The sequence below is a fragment of the Macrotis lagotis genome, chromosome 7, assembly GCF_037893015.1.
Source record: "Macrotis lagotis isolate mMagLag1 chromosome 7, bilby.v1.9.chrom.fasta, whole genome shotgun sequence".
NCBI classification, from domain to species: Eukaryota; Metazoa; Chordata; class Mammalia; order Peramelemorphia; family Peramelidae; genus Macrotis; species Macrotis lagotis.
Window position 1 is genome coordinate 213571078 of NC_133664.1, and position 12185 is coordinate 213583262.

Below are 12185 nucleotides of genomic sequence, written 5' to 3' on the forward strand. Positions count from 1 at the left end.
TATATAGAAATGTTGAGGATTTATGAGGGTTTATTTTATATCCTTTGCTGAAGTTGCTAATTATTTCTAGTAGTTTTTTAGATTATTTATTTGCATTCTTTAGGAATACCATCATGTAATCTGCAAAGAGTGAGAGTTTTGTCTCTTCCTTCCCTATTCTAATTCCTTCGATTTCTTTTTCTTCTCTTATTGCTGAAGCTAACATTTCTAATACAATATTGAATAGTAGTGGTGATAATGGGCATCCTTGTTTCACCCCTGATCTTATTGGGAATGCCTTTAGCCTATCCCCATTTCATATAATGCTTCTTGATGGTTTCAGATAGATACTACTTATTATTCTGAGGAACAATCCATTTATTCCTACACTGTCTAGTGTTTTTAGTAGGAATGAGTGTTGTATTTAATCTAAAGTTTTTTCAGCATTTATCGATGTAATCATATGCTTTCTGATAGGTTTGTTATTGATCTAATTGATTATACAATAGTTTTCCTAATATTGAACTAACCCTTCATTCCTGGGATAAATCCTACTTGCTCATAATGTATTATCATAGGGATAACTTGTTGTGATCATTTTGCTAAGATTTTATTTAAGATTTGTACATCTATATTCATCAGGGAGATAAGACTATAATTTTCTTTTTCTGTTTTAACTCTCAATCGGCAGCTAGGTGGCGCAGTGGATAAAACAATGGCCCTGGAGTCAGGAGTACCTGGGTTCAAATCCGGTGTCAGACAGTTAATAATTACCTAGCTGTGTGGCCTTGGGCAAGCCACTTAACCCCATTGCCTTACAAAAAAAAAACCTAAAAAAAAATCTGGGGAGGCGATCCTAATCTCAGACAAAGTAAAAGTAAAAATCAATCTCATTGACAGGGATAAGGAAGGAAACTACAAATTTTTAAAAAGATAAGCCATTCCCCAACTGACAAATGGTCAAAGGATATGCAAAGGCAATTTACAGATGAGGTAATAAAAGTGATCCATAGTCATATGAAAAATTGCTCTAAATCACCACTTATTAGAGAAATGAAAATTAAAGAATCTGTGAGGTACCACCTCACAACTCTCAGACTGACCAATATGACCAGAAAGGACAATGATCAATGTTGGAAGGGATGTGGGAAATCTGGGACAGTAATACATTGTTGGTAGAGCTGTGAACTCATCCAACCTTTCTCGAGAGCCATTTGGAATTATGCCCAAAGGGCAACAAAAATGTGCATACCCTTTATTTTTGTTTTAGATTTTTGCAAGGCAAGTGGGGTTAAGTGGCTTACCCAAGGCCACGGGGCTAGGTAATTATTAAGTGTCTGAGATCGTGCTTTATGCACTGTGCCAACTAGACGCCCCCTGTGCATACCCTTTGATCTAGCAATACCACTATTGGGTCTGTACCCTGAAGAGATTATGAAAAAGGGTTAAAAACATCACTTGTACAAAAATATTCATAGCAGCCCTGTTTGTGGTGGTGGCAAAGAATTGGAAATTAAGTGAATGCCCTTCAATTGGGGAATGGCTTAACAAACTGTAGTATATGTATGTCATGGAACACTAAGATTCTATTAGAAACCAGGAAGGATGGGAATTCAGGGAAGCCTAGAGAGATTTACATGAACTGATGTTGAGTGAGATGAGCAGAACCAGAAAAACATTGTACACCGTAACAGCAATATGGGGGTGATGATCAACTTTGATGGACTTGCTCATTCCATCAGTGCAACAATCAGGGACAATTTTGGGCTATCTGTGATGGAGAATAGAATCTGAATTGTGGAGTTTGAATAAAGACCAAAGACTATTACCTTCAATTTTGGGGGAAAAAAACCATTATCTCATTATGTAATTTTTCTATCTCTTATACTTTATTTTTCTTCCTTAAGGATATGATTTCTCTCTCATCACATTCAACTTGGATCAATGTTTACCATGGAAATAATGTAAAGACTAACAGACTACTTTCTGTGGTGTGGGGGGGTTGGGGGAGGGAAGCAAGAATAGGGGAAAATTGTAAAACTCAAAATAAAATCTTTCTACAAAAAAAGGAAAAAAATAACTCCATAGATGAGGTCAGGAACTGCCACATGGGATGCATCAAGCAATTCCAAAGGATTCAGGATAAACATGCCAGAACCTTCCCTTCCTATTAGCAGTGTTTGCAGGAAACCAAGTCATGTCCATACATATGTATATATGTATATATATATACATATATATATGTATATATATACATATATATGTATTGGACATGACTGTCTAGCTGTGTAACCTTGAGCAAGTTTTGCCCCATTGCATTAAATAAATTTTTAAAAATTTTAGAGAGAGAAAAAAGTCTCCTCCTACTTTTAAGGGAGTCATATTTGTGTAAACCATGAGGACTACTGGTTTAGTTGTATTGTCATTTCCAAAAAGTTATTCAAAATCAGATGGTTTACACAAATATGACTCCCTTAAAAGTAGGAGGAGACTTTTTTCTCTCTCTAAAATTTTTAAAAATTTATTTAATGCAATGGGGCAAAACTTGCTCAAGGTTACACAGCTAGACAGTTATTAAGTATCTGAGGCTTGATTTGAACTCAGATCCTCCTGACTCCAGGGCCAGTGCTCTGTGCCACCTAGTTGCCCCTGGAGGAGTCTTTTTTTCAAGAGGCCTCCCCACCACCCCAGGTAATTGGGTGACTATTAGCATACAGTTCCATTAAGGATAGAGTTTGAGGGGGGAAATCTTTTACTCTATCTCAAAAAATTCACTCACTTCAGGATAAGGCAAACTGAGTTCTGAAGATATGCCTTAGAAGAACACACTGATTTAAATTACTGTGCTAGGACAGTCCAACATAGCTGGGGGGGGTAAAACAGTTTACCACTTCTCTTCAAGGTATACTTCTTAAGAACACAGAACCTTCTTGCATCATTCTTTCCTTACCTCAGGCAGTTTATTCTATAGTTTACTAGGAGTGGGTGTGTTCAACTTTCTAGTAAGCAAACAAAAGAAGCATCCAGACCAGTCTGAGCTCACTGTCTTCTTCACTGCTCCTCTCCTACTTAAATGAGCACCATCACATGCCGACTGATATAGGCTGGATTTATACAAAAGGGTATGCTGGAGCCAGCTCAAATCACCCAAAAAAAAGTTGTTTGTTAAAATTTTCATTGTGAACATTATACCTCAGAGATCAGCAAATGCTACAAATTAGGCCTTGGTTTATTGTTTCATTGATTGTCTAGACTTAAGAAAATGATAGACAAGTTAAACTTAAATGTGTACTGATATCATATTGTTGTTGTTGCTGCTGCTGCCAGTTGTTAAACATTTACCAGCATACTCTTTACTTGTAGGCTATTAGTTAACAAAAGGAGATTTACTTAGTCCTAACTGGAGGGAGGGAATTCAATAAGAATAAGCATAGAGAACTCCTTGAATTGATTCAAGCTCTTCTCTCACAATCTATCTGCTAAACATATGAGAATCCCTCATTTCCTGTGACTGTTTTGTATTCAGAGGATGAGAAAGTGATGTCAACAGTCTGAACCTTTAGTCCCCCTATCCAAGCAAGTCTCAATGTCTCCATATATTTTAAGTAAGGAAAAAAAAAAATTAGTCTAATCTCCATGGGAGGATGAGGTTAGGATACTGCTCCTATAACATAACAATTACCTGACTGAATAATAAAACCATTTAGCTATTTAGAGCAACTGTAAATAAATTGGAGAAATAAATACTTTATATTACATATATAGTTGTATGGAAGAGGGAAAATCGATGAAAAAAAATAATGCTAGCCCCACTAGATTAAAATAAAATTACATTGATTTTCTTCCCAGGATCTTTCTTAATTCAAAAAAAAAAAAAGAAAAAAATCTTTATCTGAGTCTGAAGTTATTTTCCTTACTCAGTCCTAAGGGCAAAATTTCTTTAAAAATTAAAAAAAAAATCTATCTCCTTTTAAAAGATATCTAACAAATTGATTTTTTAAAAAAAGCAATTGCTTTCCAGAAATCATGGCTGCAGAGACATGCAAAATATCATTTTCTAGGAATCAAATTTCTGAAAGTTTTTTCTATGTTTTTTTTAACTCTACAGAATTTAAATAAATGTCTCATAAATATTCAATCATGTGGTAAATGATTTTATTTATTTATTATAACTAGAAAGCACAAAAGATTTGATAGTTAATGTTTTACTTGTGATCATTACTCAGACTGGAGTGAAATCAAGTCAATCAATAAGCTTTCATTGCATGCTTTCTATGTGCTCAATGTTTCCTATGTGAAATATAGTCTATCCTCAGAACCTTATAGACTAGTTGGAGAGTTAAATAGGGAAAGAATTCAGTACAATTAAATACAAAAATATGGAATTTTGGTTCTTCCATATAGAGGAAGAATTCTGTTTGGTTCCAAAGGGAAGAATAAGGAGCAATAAATGAAAACCACAGAAAGATTTCCACTTAATAAGACATTAATTTTTTTTAATTGTTAGAAACTTAATTCCTAACAGTTAATACTGAGAATGGGATAAGCTAATGAGTGTCCTGTCAATATAGATCTTCAAGCATAAGATATGATCAGTTATTAGGAATATTTTAAATATTACCTACAAAGTCCTGCAGCAAGAGATACAAAGAGAAATTCCATTTCAAATGACTATAGAAAATATAAAATATTTGGGAGTCTACCTGCCAAGCAAACCCAGGAACTAGAATGAATACAACTATAAAATACTTTTCACTCAAATAGAGTTAGATCTAAATAACTGGAAATATATCAATTGTTTATGCGTGGATTGAGCAATGGCAACTCTAACTAAATTAATCTATTTATTCAGTGCCATATCAAACTACCAAAAATTATTTTATAGAGTTAGAAAAACAATAACAAAATGTATTTGGAAGAACAAAAAGCCAAGAATATCAAAGGAAATAATGAAAAAATTCAAAGGAAGGTGGTCAAACCGTCCCATATCTACATTATAAAGTGACAATCATTAAATTTGGCAAAAGTGGCTAAGAAATACAGAAATGGATCAGTAGAAAAGGCTAGATTCACAAGTCACAGTAAGTAAATACCTATAATAATCTACTGTTTGATAAACTCAAATATTCCAACTTCTGGGATAAGAACTCATTATTTTCAAAAATGGCTAAGAAAACTAGAAAATAGTATGGCAGAAATTAGGCACAGATTGATAGCTCATATTCTATACCAAAGTAAGGTCAAAATGAGTACATGATTTAGACATAAAGGTGATACCCTAAACAAATTACAGGAAAAAATTTTATGACCAAACAAGATAAAGAGAACATTATGAAATGCAAAATGGATAATGTTGATAACATTAAATTGAAAAGTTTTTTCACAAACAAAATTAATGCACCAAGATTAGAAAGCAGAAAGCTAGAAAACAATTTTTACTATGTTTTTAATAAAATCTTCATTTCTAAAATATAAAGGAACTAAGCCAAATTTACCAGAATACAAGTCATTCCCTAACTGATAAATGGTCAAAGCTATGAAAGGCAGTTTTCAGATGAAGAAATTAAAGCTATCTATAGTCATGTGAATAAATTCTCTAAATCACTATAAATTAAGAAAATGCCAATTAAAACAACTCTGGGGTACAACCACTCACCTATCAGATTATCTATATGACAGAAAAGAAAAATGATAAATGTTAGAGGGAATGTGGGATAACTGGAACCACAATGCACTCCTGGTAGATCTAAGAGAACATTCTGGAAAGCTATTAGGACTTATGGCCAAAGGGTTATATTGCATACTCTTTGAACCAGAAATATCACTACTAGGTATTAAAAAGAGATCATAAAAAAAGGGGAAAGGACCCAATGTACAAAAATATTTAGAGCAGCTTTTTGTGGGGGCAAAAAATTAGAAATTGAGGGAATGGCTGAACAAGTTGTGGTATATGAATGTAATGGAATACTACTGTTCTATAAGAAATCATGAGCAGGTAGATTTCAGGAAATCCTGGAAAGACTTGCATGGACTGATAATGAGTGAAATGGGCAGAACCAGGAGAGCATTGTTCACACTAAAAGCAATGATGTGTGATGATCAACTATGATAGACTTAGCTCTTCTCAGCAATATGGTGATCAAAGACAATTCTAAAGGACTTGGGATGCAAAATGCCATCCATATTCAGAGAAAGAGCTATTGAATATGATTTTGGATCAAAACATACGATTTTCACTTTTTAAAAAAATCTGCTTTTTGTTTTTTCTTCCTCATGATTTATCCCTTTTGTTATGATTCATCTTTTGCAACATGAATATGGAAATATGTTTAGTGTAAGTGGACATACATAGTGCTATCAGATTGCTTGCTGTCTTGGGAAGGGGAAGGAAAAAGAAAATTTTACAAAAATGAATGTTGACATAAATGCTGGTTATTTGTGAATAAAATAAAATAAAGAACTGAAAAAAGAACATTTTAAAAGGGTTTTATGTTCTAGGTGGGGTCTGGGAAAGATGAACTCTAAGATTCTATTATATGACTAAAAGTACAATAAGGGTTGAGAAAAGTTAGTGTGGACTGGAGTAGTAATCAATGCTAGAAACTTGGGAGCATGACACGAAGAACTATGAATCAAAATCTGGAATGAGAAGTCTAAATCTCCTGGATATTTTTCTTAAACTCCTAACAAAAGTAGTTTGATAATTGAACACTATTTAGCCTTTCCATTTTCAGAAAAAAACTAAATAGGGTAGTATACTAAGAATTGGTGGAATTCATTTCTGAATAAATTAAAAATTCTTAGTGATTTGATAACTATCATTTTTAACAATAACAACTTGCTCTTGGGCCCATGGGGCTGGGGTGCTGAGCCCTTTTCTTCTCGAAAAAGGGCCCTCAGCTCTAGACCAACAGATGCAAAAACCTACTTTCAGTACTGAGGAAGACTTTCTAACTAAAAGAGATGGAAGAATAAGTAAGAAATAGCCTTAACTTTCCCATATCACCTCCAAATAACCATAAAATAGTGCCCCAAACAAATCCTGGAATAGCAGAACTAATAAAAAGATGGAGAGAAACAATCTTTTAGCCCAAGAAACATGGAAAAGTGCCAAGAAAGGTTTGTCTTACTGGGGCAAAAAGAGAAGTAAGTTTGGGTCAAGGAGTATCCCAGTAAGTCATCACAAGCCCCACCTCACCTCAGCAAATCAGTGGGAGAGCCTGAGCCCCAGTACAGTGGATCAGGTTCACCCCGGCCACTAGGACAGCTCATATGACTCAGCATAGCCAGGGAAGTAGAGAGATTCCAGTTCCAAGAACCACCTCACTGAGCAAACAAGCAAGCTCCTAGTGCAAGATAACCACATGTTTCAGTATAGCCCTAGGGAAGCACAGAAACACTGGCCTCAGCACATCAGAAACCAGTATTAGGACCCAGCTCAGTACCAGGTAAGTTGCCAGACCTCTATGCCTCCAACAATGCCACAAACTCTGAGGAGGACAAGTGTCAAAACACCTATTGGCAAAACCCCACAGAAAAAAAGGATGTAGTCTCAAGTCCAGGAAAAACTCATGGAAGAGCTCAAAAAAAGAGCTTAAAAATCATGTGAAAGAAGAAAAAATGGGAAAAGAAATGAGAGTGATGAAAGAAAATTACGAATAATGTGTCAAAAGTTTGGAAAAAGAAAACTGCTTAAAAAGTAGACTGGGTCAAATGGAAAAAAGATACAAAAATCTGCTGAAGAAAACAACTCCTGAAAAAGTACAAAAATGGAAGTATAAAACCCATTTGAGGAAACAACTCCTTAAAAGTTAGAATTGGGCAACTGGAAGCTAGTGACTCTATGAGACATCAAAAAATTAATGAAATAAATTCAAAAGTGTGAAAAAAAATAGAAGAAAATGTAAAATTACCTCACTGGAAACAACAAATCTGGAAAATAGATCTAAGAGAAATAATGTCAGAATAATTGCACTACCTGAATGCCATAACCGAAAGGAGGATCTAGACAGCATCTTTCTAGAAATTATTGAATTATTGAATATTCCCAATAAAACTTCTTAGGGTTAATATTCCTAGTGAAGGCTTCTCAGGATTAAAAAACATTAAGACAAGAACAAACTATTATTCTTAGAAAAAAGACCTTGCATTCTTAGATATCACTTCATTTAGATAGATATAGAAGGTCATTAAAATCTTTTTTTTTTGATATTTTCACCATTTGGATGTTGAGGTAATATTTCATGAAAATATTTTATTCTTTTCTTTGGTACTGGGTAGATTTTTGCATATAGACTTGGAGTGTGCCCTTCTCTCGAGAAACATTAACTTTTTTTTTCCTTTTGCTCAGAGGAGTCTCTCAATATTTTTTAAGTAGATTTTTATCCCACAACTCATTATTCTTAGAAGGACCTTGCATTCTTAGATATTACTTTATTTAGATAGACATAGTTCATTAAAATCTTTTTTTTTTTACATTCTTACCATTTGAATGGTGAGGTAATATTTTATGAAAACATTTCATTTGTTTGTTACTGGGTAGCTTTTCACGTATAGATTGTAACTGGAGACTCAACCAATGGGTTGATGGAGAGAGGGTGGGGTGGGGGGACTGCATTAGGCCATATAATCTTGCTGGGTTTGAATATTGGTTGTAACTCCTTGATCTTCACTACTTTTGAGACACTTGGGGTGATGTGTCCCCTAGAGAAAAGTAAATAAACTTTTTTTTTCATTTTGCTCTGAGGAGTCTCCCTATATATATATATATTTTAATTTTTATCCCAAACATTCTCACAGAAAACTGCTATGATATCCTGGAAGCAGAGGATGAAAAATAGTCATTGAAAGAATCCACTGGGGTGGCTAGGTGGAGCAGTGGATAAAGTACAGGCCCTGGAGTCAGGAGTACCTGGGTTCAAATCCAGTCTCAGACACTTAATAATTACCTAGCTGTGTGGCCTTGGGTAAACCACTTAACTCCATTTGCCTTGCAAAAACCTAAAAAAAAAAAAAAAAAAAGAATCCACTGATTCTTTCCACTCAGGATTCCAAAATAAAAACTCCAAGGAACCTTATAGTCACTTTTCAAAACTATAAGGTCAAGAAAAAATACTCCATGTGGCCAGAAAGAAACAATTCAAATATCAAGATTGCACAGGATTTAACAGCTGCAAAATTAAAGGACTGACATTCAATGGAACAAGATATTCCAGAAGGCAAAGGACCTAGGACTACAATCAAGAATCACCTATCAGCAAAATTAAGCATAAAACTTTAAGAAAAACAAAAAGATCATTTGATGAAATAGAAGGGTTTCAAGTTTTCATAAGGAAAAGACCATAAACAAAAATTTGATCTCTAATGTCAAGATTCAAGAGAAGCTGAAAAAGAAAACATAAGAGAGTCAAAGGAGCTAAATGGTTTATATCCCTACATGGGAAGATGAAACTTATAATTCTTAAAAATTATTTTTTATAATAATTCAGCTAAAAGGCATATTTTATATATACATATAATATGCTGAGCATATGGGTATAAGGTGAATTTGATGGAATAACATTTAGAGGTAGCTAGGTGGCATAGTGGATAAAGCACCAGCTCTGGAGTCAGGAGTACCTGGGTTCAAATCTGACCTCAGACACTTAATAATGACCTAGCTGTGTGGCCTTGGGCAAGCCACTGAACCCCATTGCCTTGCAAAAACCTTAAAAAAACTATATATATATATATAGAATAACATTTAAAAAAAACTGAGGGATAAGAAAGAGGAATACACTGGGTACAGAAGGGAGAGGTAGAATGGGGTAAATTATATCCTTCGGGGTCCTGAAGAGGCAGGATTGGTTTGATTTGTATGGCATATGCTGCCTCAGGATGTCTTTTTTTCCCCCTCAGCTAGTCTGGCTTGCCTGCCCTGAAGGGGTATTATAGTTGAAATCATGTTCATTCCAGTTTTTGTTAGATAAAATCATAAATAAACATTTTATAGTTGTTGCTGGATTTTGCTGATAATATAGAGTTGGTGATATTTGTGGGTTAATTTTATAAACTGCTATTTACGAAAGCAATCTCATTTAATTATAAGTTGAATCTTTAGTTTTCTAAGCAAATCGTGGTATCATTGCACAATGATAATTTTCCTTTTCATCGCATATGCTTATTCTCTCAATTTTTCTTGATATAGTGGTGGACCTTGGTTTCTTCCACGCTCTGAGCCCTTTGGTGCCATTCGTGGCCTTTGGGACAAACCGTTGTCACGCGCCCATTCTGCCAGGGGAGGTCTTCCCGCGCTTGGGCATTCCTGCAACCCGACAAGGTCAGGCCCTCGGCCCAAACGCTCTACGTCTGCGGTTTCTGGGAGACGGAGCTGGGCGATGAGCGGACGCCAAGGATGGCATCGGGCAGTTGTCACACCAGCGGGGCTAGCCAGTCCTCCCTGGGCATCCCAAGCCAAAAATGGTCAGTCGGCCCTTCCCCAACGCATCGACGTGGGAGTCGTGTGCGGGAGCTCTCCGGGCTCCCACGGCCCAGGAGCGGGATCCTCGGCAGGGTTTCTCATCTAGAAGCCGGGGGAGTCGTGCTGAAGCCCCCCAAAGGCCTCATGCACCTCGTGCGTTGTGCGGGACGCATTTTGCCCTTGCGCGCGGCGAGGCGCGGCCCCCTGCCTCTGCGGCGCTGCGGGATCTGAAGCCCGCACCGCCCGCGGGGGGTCGCTCGCCTCCCCAGCGTCACCCCGCCCCCGAGGCCCGAGTGCGCACGCGCCGCGCCCCGCCCCGCCCCGGCCCGGGCTCAGCTGCCCGCGGCCCCGCGCTGCCCGCCTCCCCGCCTGCCCGCCTCCCCGCCCAGGCCTCGGGGGCCGCCGCTCCCGCCCGGGGCCGCACTGGGGGCCGGAGCCGCCGCCGGCGAGGGCGTCGATGGAGGCAGCGCGGCGGCCCTAGGCCGGGACGGGCGCCGAGCGGCCCCCGCAGCCGCAGGTCGGGCCGCGCAGCGGCTAGCCGCCCCCGGGGCCGCCATGAGCGCCGCCGCCGTGGCCCCCGGCCCGGCCTCGGCCCCCAGCCGCTTCGCCCACTACTTCGTGCTGTGCGGGATCGACGCGGACAGCGGGCTGGAGCCCGACGAGCTGGCGGGTGAGTGCGGGCGTCGCGGCCCGGGCAGCTCGGCGTGGGGGAGGCCAAGGCGCGAGGCGGAGGCGGCCCTTCGCTCTGCCCTCCTGCCCGGGCGCGGGGCGCCGCGGCAGGGATGCCCGCTAGCACGCTGCTCCGCCGAACCGCGGCGCCATCGCAGCCCCCGGCGGCCGCCGGTCAGTGCGGCGGGCAGGAGGGCGCCCGGCCCGGCCCGGCAGCTCCGTGGCCCCGGGGCTCCCCGCCGGCCCCCGCTCCTGCTGCGCCCCCGTGACTGACGCCCCCGGCGAAGGCTCGCTGCGCCCTCGGGACAGCCGGGGGGACATCCCGGCCACTTGTGGCCGGCGTGCTCGCGGTTTCTGCCGTAGAGCCGGCCCAAGCGCCCACGGGGATCGGTTCTAATACAAAGGGATGCACGGATGGATGCGGGCCGTCTTCGGGCTTCCGTGCCCCGGGGGCTGTGTGCTACTGGTCTTACTGATGAAGGATCAACTTTGGGCATTTTGTGGATTTGGCCAAGATTTGGGGTCTGAGAGCTGCCAGAACAACCTTTGGACCCTTTAGACCAGAAAGCACGTGAGATTAGATCACGATTGCGTTTCTTGAACCCCATGCTAATTTAAGTATAGTTGAGTCTTTTCCTTGTGGTATTAATTATCCTCTTGTTCATTTTATGGCGCAGTGCAGGACTGAGCTAGGCAGTTCAGTTGTGGGATGGAGAAAGCGCCCAGGAGTCGGGCCGAGGGCTTGGCAGTGTGGACAAGAGTCTTAAATCTGTATCATAGAAATAGATTTTAATTTGAAAACTAACCTACCTGATTCAGCATAGTTAGATGGTATTTAACCCCAGCCTCCTTCATGCACCCCACCTTCACTCAGTCCTACCCCCGCCCTCACTCCTGTCCCCAATGAAGCAAGTGTCACGTGTGTCATTTACCCCTTGAACTTTATTTGCGTAACTAGTAAACACGGTTAGGTCATAACCTTCCAGATCAGCATCTAGAATGTACCTTTGGACATTTAGTCCTTCCAGTTTACAGAGCACTTTCTCCCAGCTTCATCTCAGTCACACAAGGTTTGTTT

General features: G+C 39.6%; 1 protein-coding gene across 5 annotated transcripts in view; it reads left to right on the plus strand.

Annotated features, from left to right (window-relative positions):
- Positions 1–10302: 10302 nt before the first annotated feature.
- DENND5B (DENN domain containing 5B) overlaps positions 10303–12185 on the plus strand; it is a 165965-nt gene continuing 164082 nt past the window's right edge. For 2 of the 5 annotated variants that reach the window (XM_074194790.1, XM_074194789.1), the window contains exon 1: positions 10816–11108. In XM_074194790.1, coding sequence (XP_074050891.1) covers positions 10994–11108 — 115 coding nt within the window. In that variant the 5' untranslated portion in view covers positions 10816–10993. Of the gene's footprint in view, positions 10441–10815; positions 11109–12185 lie in introns of those variants that run through there. The other 3 variants (XM_074194791.1, XM_074194785.1, XM_074194786.1) reach the window with 2 other exon arrangements.